Source organism: Leptidea sinapis, chromosome Z, assembly GCF_905404315.1.
Source record: "Leptidea sinapis chromosome Z, ilLepSina1.1, whole genome shotgun sequence".
Classification (NCBI taxonomy): Eukaryota; Metazoa; Arthropoda; class Insecta; order Lepidoptera; family Pieridae; genus Leptidea; species Leptidea sinapis.
Genome location: NC_066312.1, coordinates 2,870,480 through 2,889,593, shown reverse-complemented (window position 1 = coordinate 2,889,593; position 19,114 = coordinate 2,870,480). Strand labels below are relative to the sequence as shown.

Sequence of the window (19,114 nt, the reverse complement as noted above, 5' to 3'; positions counted from 1 at the left end):
ACTTTATGTTATTTTTAAAAGTTAGTAATTCTGTATTCAAAGTTTTTCTAAAATTACTTGCTTCGTCTAGGAATCGAACCGACTTAAATGTAAAAAAAACACTCCTACTTTTATGATGATTATGATATATTTAGAAAATCTAATCTAAAAATAACATTAAGTCTTCTTTCAGCAAAATACCCTATCTACGATATTTAATATACTTTCCCTTCATGTCCCATAACTTTGGGACGCCTGTATTTGTAAAGGTTCATATAAACACAAATCAAGTTTGATATCTTTATTAACAAAATATTATCACAATGAGTATCGCATTTAGCAATAAATCACAAAATATTACACGGATGAAAAGCAAGATCAGCTCTGAGTAACAATAATCTTGTAAACCAAAAAAATTCGATTTCTGTTAGATTTGGCACACATTAAAATTTAGATTAACACGTGATTTACTATGGTATATAAACATGGTTCAATAGGAAATAGGCATGTTTTTGATTCGATATAATAAAATATGGTTTTATATTTAAAAAAAAATTACACGCCGAAAAAGTAAGTCACTTTGGTGTACTTGGTACATACGAATAATGACGTCATAGTTCATAACAACAAACGCAATGGGAGAGGTTTGGTTGAAATTGACATTTGCCGTCATTTTTTTTACTTCAAATTCGCAATATTCCAAGTTATTACAGCGGTAATTATGAGGTAAATTTTAAATTGAAATCGTATAGTAAACGGGTGGTATGACACGTCTTGAGCATTGGGAAGGGTACGGCTGGTATGTGACGCGACTTACATCGACACTCTGGCTCCTCATGTTCAAGCTACTTCAGTTAGTGCCGGGGCCATTCCATCAACTGCTGAAGACAGCAAACGGCACTAATAATTTGGGCTTAGTGAGTATTAAACTTTAGTGTTGAGACACAGAAGCAGACAGGTACGATCATGCAAAATTCTATCTCACGTAATAGTCTTCAGTTACTTTACCCACCAACCAGCCATTTAACGCGAGAATATCTGTCAGTATCCTGAGTTTACTTCCACTTAGTGATTATATTAGATACTAAATATGATTTACAAACATTTTAAATATAGTTTAAATGACATAAAGTTGTGTGTGAATTGAGAATTGAAAACATTGTTCACAAGATTTCAATCATTTTCGCATTCAAATTCACATTTTAAGTAAGCAAGGCGTTGTCAAACAGCGAAATTATAATTAACCCTGACAAATAATCGTTTAAAAAAATATAAAATATGACAACGAAAGTAGATATATATGTATATATTTATAATTTCATGACTAACAACAGTCATAATTTCAAACATTACTCCATTTGTGAAGTGGTATAGACGTTAACAAAAGGTGCGTTTTCTCCTTCTTGGATCCAGTTGTCTGGGGCAAAGGTGTTGCCATGTTTTTCTACAACATGAAAGGTGTAGGCATGTCGACTTGCGGATGATTTATTCGGAGCACTTTTGTGTACAACGTTGCCATGTAGCAAAATGCAAGTACCTGAAACACATTAAGAATGTTTTAGCTACACAATTCATAGATATAAAAGTGATCTTTATCGAATAAACGTATACTTTCGCTCTTGATCTAATGTTTTCATTCGTAACGCACTGATGACTTTTTATGGAAGAGGAGGACAAACCAGTATACGGGTCACTTGATGGTAAGTGATCACCGGGAAACATACTCTGTTGTAACACTAGAGGAATCACAAGAGCGTAGCCGATATTCTAGAGCAGGGGTGCTCAAGCTTGAACTGCTGGCGATCTACCACAAAATTGTTAGACTACGATCGATCGGCTCTGAGAGGCTTCAAGTATGTGTGATGAAGGATTGTCGTCTAGGTAGAGTGTCACGATGACATATATATTAGTTTTGCGCAAAATATGCATTTTTTTAGTCAAGGTAAGTATAGGTCTGCTCTTAAATGTCAATGAAAAAACTCATAATTATTATTTAAAACGGCGAGTTTATTGGTTCTTACAAAACAAACGCGTTCTAAAGTTCTAAGCTTAACTAAAGAGCTTGGATGTTGAATCTGCATAACAGTGCATGTCCTGAGCATACTTTTCATAAGATGGTACGTAATTACCGATTTTAGTTTATCATACCGGATTTTTTTGTCGAGATCGACTCAAAAAGCACTCGCGATCGACCAGTCGATCCCGATCGACCGTTTGAGCACCTCTGTTCTAGAGCGTTGAATAAACGTACAAATGAATTTGAAAATCGAACACGCATTGCTTCGTGACGGAGGAGGAACGAACCGGCTCCGTGATGACAGTTAACGGTTCAACCTATTGCACCACAGACACTTTTGGTAATGACAACACTGATGTATCGACTAATAAAGAAGATACTGTGTTGGAATATGAATTTTTTGAATTATTTTTATTTTATACTAGCCGTTCCCGCCCGCTTCGCTGGATGAATTTTAAAAGGAAGGGAAGTTGGAATTCCTAAAATAAGTAGCCATAAACGAAGAATGGTGGTAGTTTAATGTCGATACGATCAGTGGTTTAGGTGTGATTGAACCTCAAACAAAGACCATTTTCATTATATACATATATAATATAGATAGATACCATAAACATCTTATATTATAAATATCTATTGTACTATATTACATTGTTATCCATTTTTTGTAAAAAAAAAGCCGGCTGTGTTGCGCCCGTTCTTCTCAGGTCTGAGGCAGTCTATTTTGTATGGGTGCTAGTTTTCGACGTTCAATAAAAGTGATTTCGAATCCTATTTTGAATAAAAATATTTGAATTTGAAACATATAAGTAATATATTTTTTATGGAATGGAAGATGAAGAAGGACGCGTGCATGGTTCACCTGATGTAATCACCGCCGCCCATTCCTTCTTACAGCCTCACTGAACATGTCACCCACGATGTGACAAACTGGAGATCACACAATAAGGTTCATTCAACAATTTCATAACTGAATGAAAGTTCATGCCGCATATTCAGATTTAAATTATTGATGTGTGGTGATATGTTTGAAGTCGGCGGCAATCATATCCTAACTTCACACTGACAAACAGACAAAAAAAAACTTTTTTGGTTTCGGTAGTATTTGTAGAACACAGAAAGTAATGTTTAAAGAGTATATTCAATGTACAGTGTTAATTACACATTTCAGTCGCAAGACGTCCACTGCTTGACAAAGGCCTCTCCCAAAGATCGCCATAACGATCGGTCCTGCGCTGACCTCATCCAACCTACTCCGGCGAAGTCAGATCGTCGGTTCATCTTGTGGGGGGCCTACCTACACTTTACTACTAACGTTACGATTTTATTATAACATGTAAAACGATAATATTTTTACCTTTGCTAACAGCGACAGGCGAGAAGCTGGATTGTGGGTAGACACACGCTGGCTTGTCATATACAAGTGTTTCTTTAGAATCTTTGTCCGGATTCCGTTGTAGTCTTCTATGAACACCAGATTTATGAGATCCGGGAGCAATCCAAAGACATCCGTTCTGTATTGTGGCGTCTTCGAGTGCTATCCAGAACCCAACTGGGGGGATTGGTTCCGTGTATAAATACGTGATGTCTTGATGTGGCTCCACTGAAATTTAACATTCAAAATTTACATATTGACGCAAAAGGCAAAGTAGCATAAGCTCTAGGTTCTTTCCTTGAACAATGGCTTTACGCCTTTAGAGGTTGTGCAACATGAGCAGTGGCGGTGAGTACTGGTGTAGGAACATGTAAGGGGGTTCCATAAACGTACACCCGAGTCCTTCACAAGTCTCGATTCAGATCTGACAGATGACGGACTCAAAACCCGCTCCATGGATCAATACAAACATAAGAATAGCATATCTATGATTGATAAAAGCATACTTGCAGTGATTGTTCAATGGCGTGTACCACAATCAGGAAGTCTCGTCATCATAATCTTATCAGAGAGAAGACGTCCACTACTGGACAAAGATCTCCAGGACAATCAGTAATGCGCTGTCCTCATCCAACGTATTCCATCGATCTTGACTAGAGCATCTGTCCAGATGTGGTGGGCCTGCCAACACTACGTCTTCCGGTACGTGGTCGTCATTCGAGGACTTTACTGACGACCATCTGTCTGTCGAACTATGTGCCCTGCCCACTGCACTTCAATTTCGCAATCATTTGGGCTATATCGGTGACTTTGGTTCTCCAATAGATCTCCTCATTAGTCTAGTCATATCTCTGAATTATTGGAACCCAACCCGCGATGTCTTTTACTTTCTCTTTCAATAAATGTCTTTTACTTACACCCATATTCTAAGTCGTTACCTCGAAAGTCCCTCGACTCGAACTCAGTCGAGGAGGCCTCAAGGAATGACTTGAAAGGAACTCAAGTTTGGTATTCATAGTTGTCAGTTTGAGGAATTCATGAGGTTCCTCGAATGAGTGTGAGTCGAGGTAAAACTCATGAATTACGTCATCGTTTGGAGGAATGCTAACCTTATTATTGACGATTTTTTATCTGTGGCTTTCAACTTCTTGTGTCAAGTGATTAGTGAAGTGTCAAATGAAAGCGAACACATAAATAAACAAATATTAACGCAGCGTAATTCGAATTCCTTAAATGCACTTGAAAACAAAACCCATGTTTTGCGCAAAAAATACTGTGATATTTGTGAAATGGGTGGCTTGGAGAAGAAAATATTTTGTTCGCTTCGCAATATACAAGTGAATTCAATCGTGTGTTGTTGTTCTTATTGAGCAATTATTTAAAATGACTGCAACTGGAAGACAGCTTTTCAATGAAGCCGAAAAGATTTGTCTGCAGGAGTTAGTGATCAAATACAAATTAAATTCGATAGCCACTATGGGGAGCGCAGTGGCTAAAAAAAATCCCTGGCTTAGCCTAACAGAGGAGTACAATGCCATAGAAACGAATTCAAAAGTAAGTACTTACTGTAGTTGAAAATATATTTTATTCTATTATATTCACTTAAGGCAAACTTTACGAAACATTTGAGCAATTATTTCTTTATCACTTTATTTTTAGAGGACTGAAGCTCAACTTAAAAAATGTTGGGACCAGGCGTAAAAGTATGTTGGCCTTAGAGAAAAGGGAAAGGATGAGGACCGGTGGTGGTTCCTTAATGCTTACATACCTAGTACCTCTAGCCAAGTCCCTGTACTGGAGGATGCTCTCGCTGAACAGACAGATGTGGAGCTGGCAGATGTAATCGACAGTGATAACATACCTTGTAGTGCAGGTAAATAACATTGTAGTACTTCTGGTATTTACTGCTTTAAGTTTATTGCCATTTGTGATTTTTTATGACTGTTTTTCTGTTTGGCAGTAATCCAAATTGATGATGTGTTGTTAGACATGTCATCTCAAGTACCAGCAGTTGAACATGTGTCAGAAAGAGGTAAAATAACCAACCTTTTTAAAATTATAAAAAATAATATTATGTTTATTGTTAAGTATTAATGTTATACGTAATTTTACAGAAAACATTATAAACACTCCTCCACATTTGACAGAGTCCCGGTTGACTGATTATAGTGCAGCTCCATCACAAGGTAGTTATAAAAATATTTTGTCAAAGTTTAAAATGAATGTACATTCAATTAAATTAAAAAAATGTTATACCTGAACACATTATAATAGGCAAAATAGTTGCCATAATCCACTTAATTAATGTCTGACTGTTGATCACTGGTGTCTTTTCTTATTATTTGAAGATAGGGGATATAGAGCCTCAACTCGCCATGCTGATAAAATACTGGTTGATGGGCTTAGATAACTTATTGCAACTCTTTACATTTATTATCAGTTGTTAGTGGTAGTGACTGGGTCGACAGTTTAACTTGTTCTCTATTGATGGTATGGTTAGAGAGACGGAGACCACAGGCCTATTGTTATTATTTAAAAAAAAATCAATAAATTTCTGAAATTGTTGTTTTACATTTACAATATAGGTCTTATTATATGATTTACATTTCAGAGTCAAGAAATATACGGACCAGAGTGATTCAAGAAGAATTTCATATCCATCAACAAGCATATGAAAAATCTCAGAAAAGGGAAGAGGAGCTGCATAAGCTCAGAATAGCTGAGAAGGAGTGAATGGTGAAGGCAGCAGAGGAGATTTTTCTCAAAGCCAAAACTGAGAGAGAAGCTGCAGAGGAACTTCTCCTCTGCAATAGAGCCAAAAGAAAAGAGGCTGAATTAAGTTTAAGAATACTTAAAAATAAAAATTTTGAAAATTAATTTAGTATTAGGTTGTATGTATATGTTTATTTCAATTCTATTGTGTAATAAAAAACTATTGCTTAGTATTCATTCATTTATAAATCATCCAAAAATTTAGTTGTGAGCAGTATTTAACAAACTTATTAATAGAACAATAATAGTAAAGATTAATATTTAAATTTTCCTCAAAGTAACATTTAAAAAAATAAAGTAACATATAAAAAAATGTATATATAAAAACATAATAAGATGTAGGTGTTAACTAAAATGTCTTGCTATAAATGCAGCCCTTATAACACTACCTCGTGCTGTATCACCAGTGTGAGGTACTGGAACTACAGCAAGATTGGTTAAGGGTTCAGTCATTTCTTGATTGGTCTCAATACTAATATTATGTAGCACAGCACATGCCACTATAATATTACATGTATTTGATAGATTATTTTGCAGTTTTCTATTCAAACATGCAAATTTTCTTTTCCATACACCATTAAACCTTTCTATAATATTTCTAGTACTGATATGGGCCCTATTATATTTGAATTCAGGTTGTGATTGTGGATTATGGATTATGGACTGGTGTATACATGTATGATGACTGTGCATAACCACTATCACCAATCAGTAAACCTGCAATTTCCCCTTCTTCAAATCTCATATAACACCTGCTATTATTAAATATTCTAGAGTCATGGACAGATCCAGGCCAGCGTGCTACGATATCATATATTTCCATCCGAGGGCCACATACTATTTGCACATAAATTGAAAACCAACCTTTACGATTGCGAAATACTTCGCCGTTTTGTCGGTTTGGATTTTTTATTGGAATATGAGTACAATCAATGCATCCAATAACCCCAGGAAATCCAGCAACACGATGAAATTGAATCTTCACATTAGCTTCCTCAGGGACGTCAGGAAATTTAATGAAGCGCCTTATTTTTAAAGCTAAAGCTTTCGATACATTGGCCACAATCTTTGAAACGACTGATTGACTTATTTGGTGCAAGTCGCCGCAAACAATCTGTAAAAATATCGATTAAAGTAAAAATGTATACATACAAAGCTTTGTATTGCAATTTTATGAATGTAGACAACTTATAAGAATACTTACTTGAAAGTTTCCAGTTGCGTAAAATCGTAAGGCTGCTAGCATTTGGATCACGGGTGGAATCGGCAATCCACGATTGCTGTCTCCAGTATTTTGGAAGAGCAGGGGTAACAAAAAGCTTGCCACAATATTTTTGGTGAAGCGGAATCTTATTCGAAATTCATTTTCATCATAAATTTCCATCGGATTTTCTGCATCTCGTAAATATCGTCGCGATAAGTAGTCGTAAGGACTATCGTACATATATTCAATAAAACTTTCGAAAGACATTATAAAAAATTAATGAAATAATGTCTTTTGTAGCTAACAATTACTTATAAACTTCCTCAAGGTAGATGGCGATCAACCTTACACTTGACAGTTGGTTCCTCGACTCAAACTCACCTCGAGTGAGGAAGGTGTTTGAGGTAAGGACAAAAATTACAACTGTGAATATGAAAACCCCTCAGTGAGGTTGAGTCGAGTCGAGGAAATCATGAGTTTACGACTTAGAATATGGGTGTAAGTCTCATATAATTTAGGGGTGTGAAAATATGGATAATATATATTGACCGTATCCTCAAAATCTCCAATTGTTTGTTGATAAGTAGGTATATTATTTACTAGGTGCTGCCCAAAGCAACAAATCAGATCCTAGTAATGGGCTATTTTATGTAGAAATACACGCGAAATCGGCGACTGGCTAAACAATAATTTATTATGTAATGTCAATATTGTCATACCTACACCGCCTATACCAGGATTCTTATAAATGTACATGCTTTGTACAACTGCAGGTTCAATGAATCCAAGTTCCCTGCACACTGTCTTAACTCGGTCACTGTATGTGTAACATCTGAAGATTGGATCTAGAAGATGCAGCGCGTGGCCCACCTAGAAATTAATAAATATATTTTGGGAACCTTACTATACAACAAGTCAACTCTTAACAAGTCTATTTTTAACCAAGAGTTTAAATACTAATTAAGGAGTTATTCAGATTGATACCAGCGGCCGTATTCCACCGCCGGACATGATAACAATATGCTAAATACCACGCGCATCATATTGACGTCTGGCATTCTACAAACTCGTAGTTAAAGATATTACTTGCCTCGTACAGCCTGTTTGTGTTTGGAATCAATTACCGGCTGCTGTTATTGTTAAAAAGGGAGAAAAATAAAATACGTGCATTTAATTCTGTTTCTCGTCCTAAAAGTGTAAAGAGAGGCTCGTGAATAAATTCGCTCTTGACATCCGGTTATAAAACCGGTAACAGAATATAGGAATCCAAGACGCCGATACATCGAAGTTGTAAATTACAAATTACTTAAAGTACCTATGTGTGTGTGTACAATACTGACATTGGATACTAATATGTTGATCTTTTGTTAAGTGTACTCATCTGCGCATAGAAGTATTAATTTGTTATGATAAAAACAAATTAAAAACACTCAATAATCTATTAATTTTGCTGATTAACGCCATCTATCCACAAGTAGTGAACCTACTAACGCACGATTATACGACCAAAACTTTCAAACATTAGAACCTAACAGAAGTGATGATATTGTATCTTTTTTTTATCTAACTAACAGAGGTCACTAGGTAACCACTTGGAATATCATTTACACAAAGAAAATAAAATGAGTGTTTTTTTTAATTAGACAATTTTATTGATGATAACATTAAAATTGACCACTCTCCTCATCAATCTGAGGCATTGACCAGACAAAAGAAACGTTGCGGAGTTTTTCTTAGGAATTTACCTATAAGAACAACAATAATGTCTACAATAGTAGATTCGCAATTTTTATGTATCTCTCATAAGGTAACCTTTGTATTGTAAATAAATTTTCTTCGACTTGTTTGCAAAGATTGTCTATTTCTACTAACATAAAAACTTAAGTCATTATATTGTGTAAGCCTTGTAATTATCTAAATGATGATGAAAACCGCATCAAAATATGTTGCGTGATTTAGAAGGAGTTCTCGGTAAGCATAATATAATCAAAGAGACAGCGGAAAGCGACATATTTTTATATTATCTATGTAAAGATTAAAAAATTGAGGCCTCAATTGACTTTCAATACCAATTTGAATACCGAAAATTCTTCTTAAAATTCTTCTACGTACTACAAAGCTGTGGAATTAGCTCCCTTGTGCGGTGTTTCCGGGACGATACGACATGGGTACCTTCAAACAAAGCGCGTTCACCTTCCTTATAGGCCGGCAACGCTCCTGTGATTCCTCCAGTGTTGCAAGAGGTTGTGAGCGGCGGTGATCACTTAACACCAGATGACCCGTACGCTCGTTTGTCCTCCTTTTCCAAAAACAAAATTCACTTAAGTTATAACCATTTTTCTCTTTAATATAACTAGCAGTAATTCTAAAAAAGTATGATATTACCTACTTCGTCAGATTATTGCTTTGAAATCACATGTTTTAACTAAAAAATCACAAATTGAGCTCGACACCTGTACTAGATATTACATATTCTTTGGCTCGGCATAGGTATATAGTTTAATACCTAAACGTTCGGTTAATATTACACCAAATAACATAACTTTGTTTCTAAAAATGCTGAAAAAAAAATACATAGGTTGTCTTAATTTTTATCATCAATTATTATTATTTAAGTAATGATTATTTTAACCTTTAAATACGATTTGCACGCCCTGGTCTCTCGCACTATTAGCAAGGTGACAGGTATATGTATTACCTACCTAACGTATTAAATTTTGCAGAGTATTTGTAGGAAAGAATAGATCACTACGTATCACCAAATCCGAAACTGTATAGACTTTTATTATAATAACGTACAATAACAGAAAACAGGATAAAACTATCATCTACTAACGAGTACAAGATACTTTTGAGATCCAATTAATATTGTAAACAGCATTCACTAAATACAGTAAGTAAAGAAAAGACGACACAGTAGAAATTACATAGTTAGTAATTAATTTAAGTTTAACGAAAAAGTGGAATGTAAACTAGCTAATTTCATAAAGAGTATTTCAAACAAATGCGTATTTCTATTGAAAATATCAATATCAGCACACATTTCATTAAATTCTCTACAAATTCTCATAATAGGGTTGTCATACGATACACTCTTGTGTGAACAATATCTAGGTACACTTGATACATTGAGAACTAATTAAACTAAATTGTCTAGTATAACACGAAATAATTAAACTTCAATATTTATTAAGTTTTAAGTACAATGTAAATTATATAATTATTAATAATGTGGGAATAATGAAGCTCTTTCCACAGCTTGGTAGTATGAATACAGATTTAAGAGCTAAAACAGAGTCAGAAATCGGTTTGCTAACACTCCATCAGCTATACGATGCTAAAAAGTAGACGTGCTAAGCTATTTCAAGTTTACAAAGTTAAAATATTCATCTTTTATCTTAAGATTCTTGTACATAACTGCCCAGTATGTATATATGCAGTGGTAGCTATCCCTTAGGTATCAAGTGGTCCTTTCTGTAGTAGGTTCCTTCTTTCCCTGTAAACAGCAGCTGTAACGTTTTTTATGGCGTTTTAGATCCAAATGTCGATACGTCATGTGTAATCAGATGTATTTTGCCACTGCCTTTGTATCTATAATATAATAATGTAGATTACGTAGTTACTCAATAGTGATGCGTATTTCGAAGGTCGACGGATAAAGGCGACGAATACTCGCCTTGCCTTGACGTAGGTACCTATCTTGGATAGATAGAGTTGGTTACAAAAACAGTTTTACTTCTTGTAATAAAGAAGACTGTTCGAGAATATTCAAGACTTATCCTTACTTGTATAAACATAAGCACCCCTGGTTCGTTGATTCATTCAGTAACTGGAGTGATATTGGTCAACATTAGTGTAATTAGTACATAGTAAGGAGTATTTTACTTATTGCTGCGTCGTGTGATAAATCACTTGCGGAATTATACTGGTGTTTTAATAACCATTTAGTTCTGTCACGTAACAATTGATTCTACTAATGTCTCTTCTTAGGTATATTTTGTACGCTCTAAGTCGTATGGCTATCAGTTTAGAGAATCCACGTAAATTAGTTCGAATGTTTTAAGTACCTTGTTTAGAGATACACTTGGATCTACTTTCAAATCGCCATTTTCGTCAACTGCATCGGCCTCGAAGAAAACTCGTATCTTGTCATTACTTTCCAAAAAGTACTGATCCACAAGTTGCTGTAAGAAAATTGATCAGATTTTAAATACTTTATTAGGACAAACTATTTGTTGATTGTCCTGAGGCGCTCCCATTTTTTGGTTTTTATTGTGGTAAGAGTTAAAATACAAATTGACAGAAATAGGTTGTTCCAAATGGCAAAAGTATTCATTTCACACCAACTACTGACCGTGGTGACCAGGGTGTGCTGTGGCATACATTTTGTGGTAGACTAGGTTAGAAGAGACTTGTTCAAATTAAGCTTGCAAGATTTGCCTAAGGCAAGATTCAAATACAACTAAAGAAGGCGAAAAGATTCTATGAAACGAAAGAGAAACAATATTTGTAGCGAAGCGGGTGAAAGATAAAGAAGATAATGCCACAAAACAACTTACAAAATGTTACAAGTTGAATGCTGTTATCATAAATATCGTCATAACGCACACTTTAATTGGATCATATTTAAATTGTGCGAATAAGTTTTACGTCTTTTTTACTTGAAATATTTATGAAGATATATAATACAATAGCAGACAACGGTGTATAATTTATAAAAAAACAAACATCACTCCCAATTAGCAAAGCAAATTAGCAACCCCATTGTACTTGGAACTTATTTTACAATATTCAATAATGTACCAGGAGTACATTAATTTCGTACCTCTTATTTCTAGAAAGCTATAATGCTATTAGAATTCCATTTAATATTACAAAATGGTAGCGTCTGCCATTCATGGATTAATTCAATTTTAGAATAATAAGCAACATACCGTTACAATCGGTTTATTATAGTATTGATTCGAATTCAGTCAGTCGTGGTAAAAAAACTTTAAAAGTTTGTTGGACAATTAGTAAATAAACAATCAAAACAATTTTAAATCCCTACTCTGAGAGTAGGTACTGCCAATATATATGTTTATCATACTAATAGCACAGAGTCGCTGTAGGTAGGGGAACCTGTTGAACATTGACACGCCGGCGAGTGTGTTCCTTCCACTTTTCATCTTTCATCTTCATTTCATTCTCTCTCCTTCCCACAAGCACACAGCCGCGGCCGGCCCGAGGTTCGAGTCTCCTTAGGAGACGCCCCGCGACTGTTGTTGCGTAGTCTTTGCGGCCTCCACGGCCCATGTCCTATGTCGCTGTAAAAGCATGGCTAACAGCATAGAGGAGGCTTTAGTCGGTATGGGGTGTCCGCTTACGCGGACACTCGAGTCCGACATATTACGCCACGTACCGGGGCATAAATACGTAACTGTATTTCCTCTTCTCAAAAAAAAAAAAACCACTAGACATGTCAGTTTTTGGGCCTATCAAGATTTAATTTAATATAGCAGCTAACGAGGTACTATTTCGTTACAAAACTTAATTTTGTTAATTGTTAAAAGTTATTTTGTTTAAAGATTTTGTCTCAGAAGAACAAAGAAACTATGAATATTATTTTAATCGGAATTTGTGTGTTATTTTTCGTTAAATATGTTATTTAAACGAATTAAACGGTTTTGGTTATGAATACTAATATTTTCCATACCAAAATGTGTCTCAGGTACACCATAGCATACGTACAAAGAGTATGTTGTACCTTAAATCCCTTTTTTCGTTTTAATTATTAAAACACATATTATGGGTATGAAATATACATTTTACATATTTTTGTGGACACTCAAATGATTGACCAATCAAAATATGCATAAATGGTTTGTGTAGAGTTCGACAAATAAAAAAAAAAGATATCTAAACTGTCCCAGGTACAACAGGTTCCCCTACTATAGTATTAAAACCCGGCACTCACAGTGAGAAAATTACACAGTAGCTTGTAACCTTTATTAATATGAAACTGGTGTTATTAGTAATATGAAACAGCCACTTACCGTTTTACTAGATTCTTTAGTTGAGAATATTGATCGTTCTGCAACGTCCGGTATTTGTTTTGTGAGTTCTAGGCCGGCCGATTTAAGTTCATCACACTCATTTCCTCGCAGGAAATTTTCGAGAACTACGTATCCATCTCGCTCCATCTGCAAATAATAATAATAATATTGACACACTTTTTACACAAATTATCTTGCCCCAAGTTAAGCATTATAGCCTGTGTTATGGGTTACAAGACAATGATGTATTTAATACTATATACTTACTTAAACATACATAAGTACATTTAAACATCCATGACTCGGAAACAAACATCCATACTCATCATATAAATGCTTGCACCTACCGGGATTCGAACCCGGGACCTCTAGCTTAGTAGGTAGGATCGCTAACCACTCATAAATATATCAGTAGATATAAAAATTTCTCTATTCTTATTATTTCTTGCACCTTCAGATTAAGAATGTATTCATAGTAACTTTTTGAATGTTGAAATTGAATTTTGAAAAGAAAATAACATATAAATTTATTAACAAAAAAAACTTCAAAAAATGAGGAGGTTCTCAATTCGTCGGTATGTTTATACCATAACTTTCGACTGGGTGAACGGATTTTGATAATTTTTTTTTTATTGTCCCGTGTGGTCCCAATACAATTTGGTCCAGATCTATGCGATTTTGTCATGGATACCAGACCAATGGTATCCATGAGAAAGCCATAACAGTCTAAAATTTGATATAAGTATGTGCGGGGCAAATTAACGAAGAACTCATTATCGCGCCAACCAATTTCGTTTTTTTATTGGAAAGGATATACTTTAAAGGTAGTTTGGTGAGAGTTTGGTTAGGAACCATTTGTGTAAAAATACAATCAAATCAACTTAAAATAAATATTATTTCATAATTTAATCATATTGATCACATATTTTACAAAGATGATATATTTTTTTTTTGTCAATATAAGTGACGAGACGTGCAGGACGTTGAGCTGATGGTAATTGATACGCCCATTACAATGCAGTGCCGCTCAGGATTCTTGACCAACACAAAATATTCATATACCTTGAGATATCTCTTAAGAGAATGTCAAGTCTCATTTGCCCGGTAATTTCACTAGCTACGGCGCCCTTTAGACCGAAACACAGTAATGTTTACACATTACTGCTTCACGGCAGAAATAGGCGCTGTTGTGGTAGGTGCTACCCCTTATATAGCCGGCATCCTGTGCAAAGGAGCCTGCTGAAAATTTTATATTGATATATAATATGAAAAGTAACTCTCTCTGTTTCTATCATCATTTACTTATATCAACTTCCATTCGCATCGTCCGATCACACTTTTCGTAACGCCCACGTCACGCCTCCACCAGCTTACTCCCCAAGTCCAGTGTGCGTAAAAAAGTTTTACTCCAATAATGCATTGTTCTAATCCTATACTCCATTTCATACAAAGAGAGATACTATATATGTTTCCACTGAGTGTGATAATGTGTAGCCTATATATTATAACCACTTGATAATAATATTTAAATTAAAATATCTAGCAGTATTTTTTGATAGACCAGCGGACAAAATTCTATAAAGTACCTTTTTTAAATTCGGTAATATTTGAAGAACTCACAGCAAGCATTATTTAAAAAAATATTCAATTTGCAGTTTTTACTTTGTTACAATCTTATTATATGTATAGGATTAGATAAGGGAATGGTATTAAAATTATAACTGTGAGTCATCTTCAATATATTTCGCATTAAAATCGCGGTCTGGAGACGCATCACGTTTGTAGAAATGTTGAACATTTATTTTGTATCTATGAGTCATAGAAATTTATATCTGGATCTGTAAATAACTTTATCTAGGAGCCTTATGGTAACTTTACTTAAATAATTCATTAAAACGGCAACGGCAAATAAGAATCACGTTTAAATTAGTGTGGGTACCGACTAGGTCTCAAACTATCGGAAGACTTTAATCAGAGTAAGAGAGTTTGCGGTCACAGAAGCACCTTATGTGAACCATAGTCCCGTACAGCTAGTGTTGGCGAAGAAGAAAACTTATGTCATTCTCTTGGTAATTTCAGCCAGCTCTTGCAGCCGTTGCTGACTGTATGATAATCATCATCATCTCAGCCGGAAAACTTCCATTGGTGGACAAAGGCCTCCCTCAATGATCGCCATGACGATCGTCATCCCACCTAATACGGTGATTTTTTTTTTGGTCACCTGGTGTTAAGTGATTACAGATTATCTTGCAACACCAGAGGAATCGCAGGTGCGTTGCGCTCTTTTTTAAAGATACACATGTCGTAACGTCCCGGTAACACCACACAAGGAAGCTCATTCCACAGCTTTGTTGTATCTGGGTGAAAGGACCTTAAAAAACGCACTGTGTAGGACCGCCCCACATCCAGATGGTGGGGATGATATCCTAATTTGTGGCGTGTCGTGCAAAGGTAGAATTCGGTGGCAGGAATCAGATGAAACAGCACTTCGGAACAGGCCCGTCATAAATTCAGTAGAAGACACACAATGAAGCGACTTCTCTACGCAACGCCAAGTAATCCAGCCGTTCACAGAGCACTGGATTACCGACAATTCGAGCTGCCCTGGGTTGGTCGCAGTGAAATTGATCAAGCTGATACTGGCGTGCGCGAGCAACACTGCAAATGTAGCCGGACCTGCATTTTGTAGAGCTCTAGAATGTGGGCCGGCTTGAAGTATTGCCATGCTCTATTTATGACGCCCAGCTTCTGCGAAGCCAATTTGGCTTTGTCCTCCAGATGACCGCGGAATTGGCAATCGCTCGAGATTTCGAAACCCAGCATCCGATTCTAGGCGAGCTCGAAGAGCGGTGATACGACAAATAGAGATTTATAGTGGTAAACGCGCAAAACTTGACTTCTCAAGAGAGGACTCGATAAAAGTTTCTTGATTAGATCGTCGGTCGATCTTGTGAGGGGCCAAAGAATACTTCGTCTTCGGGTACGTGGTCGCCATTCGAGGAATTTACTACCCAATGGCTATCTGTCCGTCGAACTATGTGCCTTGCCCACTACCACTTCAGTTTTGCAACCATCTGGTATACGTGACTTTGGTTCTCCTACGGATCTCCTCATTTCTGATTGAATCTCGCAGGCAAACTCCGAGCATAGCCCTCTCCATTGCCGTCTGAGCGACCATGAGCTTCCCCATAATTCCTCAGCTTTGACAAGCTGACTTCAGGCAGAATTTTGTATATATATAAGAAAAACAAACGGTGTTTACTTAAAGCAAGGTAAAACTTCAAAGGTATCACCTTCCACCAATCTACTTAATTTTTTTCTATATTTATAAACAACTAGCTGACCCGGCAAACTTCGTACTGCCTCAATCGATAAATAAAAGACCTTAACTTTAGTATAAATTAAACTTAAGACAAACAAAAGGAATCATTTTAAGTGTTACCCGTGTTTTCCTTAAAACTTCCTTAAGTTTATTTTTTACCTCCTCAGAAAGTTAGAAAGATATAAAAATTCTAATTAGTTTTTCATTTTAAACTATTATTTTTAATTGATTTGTGAACGACGGGGGACACGTCGGAGGAAAATCAAAATTGTTGTTTTTATATAAAAACGGAGATTTTTATGTTTATTCAAACTTTTAAAACCTTCCCTGGACTTCCACAAATAATTCAAGACCAAAATTAGACAAATCGGTCAAGCCGTTCTCGAGTTCTAGCGAGACTAACGAACAGCAATTCATTTTTATATATGTAGATAAAGTTTACAATAAACAATCTGACATTATAATTGACTCGTATAGATCTAACTCCTTTATTGGGCGTCCCGATGTAGCATTGCCAAGGCCATACACATTAGTGTTTGCATGATGATGTGTTATGCCTATAACCTACAGGCATAACAGAATTTCATATTGCATCTACACGCTGGTTATTGAAAAATGCGGTTCTCTCACGTACCATTAATAAATTAATTGAGATTTACACCAACAGATTACAGTAATGACGTGCAGGCATGAGACATGCACGCCAGATGCCACACGCTCGGTTATGCTTGCTTGCGCGCAAACGTAACCGAACGGCATAAAATATCAATTTTGATATTTGCTTGGTTGCATGTCGCATAAGCATCCAAGGCTAAAACCATAATCCAAACTAACGTGTAAGGCCTACATTACGTAGAGAACTGAGCGTAAACGATCTTTCTCATTACCCTATCTATTTTTATCTGCATCGGAAAGTATCGCAAACCATAATTATCTGCAATGTTTCATTGATTTTACAAAGCAATTTCAGTAGTCCGAGTATCTCACTGACGAAACATCTCGATAATATACCATTCTTCTTGTGGAACAATTTAATTAATTAATTAGGCAAAGCGCACTGCCCTGACTATGTAGAACATCTTCCCTACTAGCGTCGACTCACGCAGGCTTATGCGATGCGCGTGTAAGGAAATCACACATCTAAGAACAGATTTTTATTTTTCGTAGATTCAATTACATCAAATCTATAATAAACACACGTAAACCTTAATGACTTATATGATTAAGAAGGGATTAAAAACAGAAAACATTTAAAAAATCTATAAGAAGTTGTACGCACACAAAAAGTGGCCCATATTAGAAGTTTGGAACACCTTAAAACAGAATGAAATGTCGAATACTTGGCCCCACGTGGCTGCTAAATTTAAATGTGTTATTTTAGTAGTCCCACTTCGATAGTCCAATGTTGCACGGAGGAGGCCAATGTTACTATTGTGAGCGTAAACGAAATAATTGATTATATTGTATAGAGCATGACTTGCTTTTCAGTATACCAATCTTATATCTTTTATGCATAGATATTTGTAACGTTTGATGTAAATCATCCCACACAGTAAAAATTGATCATGATTTGAAAAGAACAGCCATTACGGATGAAGTATTCTCACTTGATATGGATATATCCATTTATAAATTTTCGTAACTGTATTTTCTTATCGGTGAAAAGCTTGGGCGATATGACATACGAAATGCGACAGTACGTGTACCGGAAGACCAACACTACGTTGGTAGGATCACACCACAAGATGGACCGACGATCTGGTCAAGATGGATGGATGGATGGATTGCATGAGGGAAGCGCAGGACCAATCGTCGTGGAAATCTTTGGGGGAGGCTTTTCTCTCTCTCTCTCAGCAGTGGACGTCTTCCGGCTGATGATGATGATGATGATTTTATTATCATTTTATCACTCATTCTTTCTCTCTTGCTGTAATCTGTAAATTTGACTTTTGAAGTGAATATTCCTTTAGGCGATTTTAATCTCTTTCATAACCTTCTCGAAGATCGTATTTTGATACACATGTGTCGATATTTTTATTTCACAGAAAACTTGCTAACAACTTAATAAATAATCACTGAAGACGGGTAATGCCCACACCTGCAAACGAATTGAGAAGATTCTACAGAGATTTGAGGATAAACTCAGAATTTCTAACTGCTAAAATGTTGCTCTATAGAAAATAAATCTGTGTCTTCGGCGTACGTAGTAAGTTGTTTCAATTTTGCCACTCTATTCATTTTGTATTTACCAGCTTAATAATATTTAGTGTTTCTTTTAAAAGTTCCAAGTCTTATATCATCTTTTAAAATAAGCGACATGTTTTAAGTGCTATATCCGTTTTCCGAGATAAATCTTTTGCTTTTGAACTGGATTTCCTTCAATGCTTTTATCCCCTTTCAGTGATTTCTACGT

General features: G+C 35.7%; 1 protein-coding gene and 1 pseudogene across 1 annotated transcript in view; both read right to left on the bottom strand.

Moving 5' to 3' along the window:
• Positions 1–265: 265 nt before the first annotated feature.
• The window catches only part of LOC126978409 (phytanoyl-CoA dioxygenase domain-containing protein 1), a 34,482-nt gene continuing 15,633 nt past the window's right edge, over positions 266–19,114 (bottom strand). Inside the window, exons 2-6 of the mRNA XM_050827181.1 lie at positions 13,380–13,526; positions 11,412–11,528; positions 8,064–8,214; positions 3,351–3,596; positions 266–1,516 (exon numbers count right to left, since the gene is read on the bottom strand). Coding sequence (XP_050683138.1) covers positions 1,329–1,516; positions 3,351–3,596; positions 8,064–8,214; positions 11,412–11,528; positions 13,380–13,526 — 849 coding nt within the window. The 3' untranslated portion in view covers positions 266–1,328. The remainder of the gene's footprint in view (positions 1,517–3,350; positions 3,597–8,063; positions 8,215–11,411; positions 11,529–13,379; positions 13,527–19,114) is intronic.
• LOC126978406 (putative nuclease HARBI1) lies at positions 6,416–7,849 on the bottom strand (annotated as a pseudogene).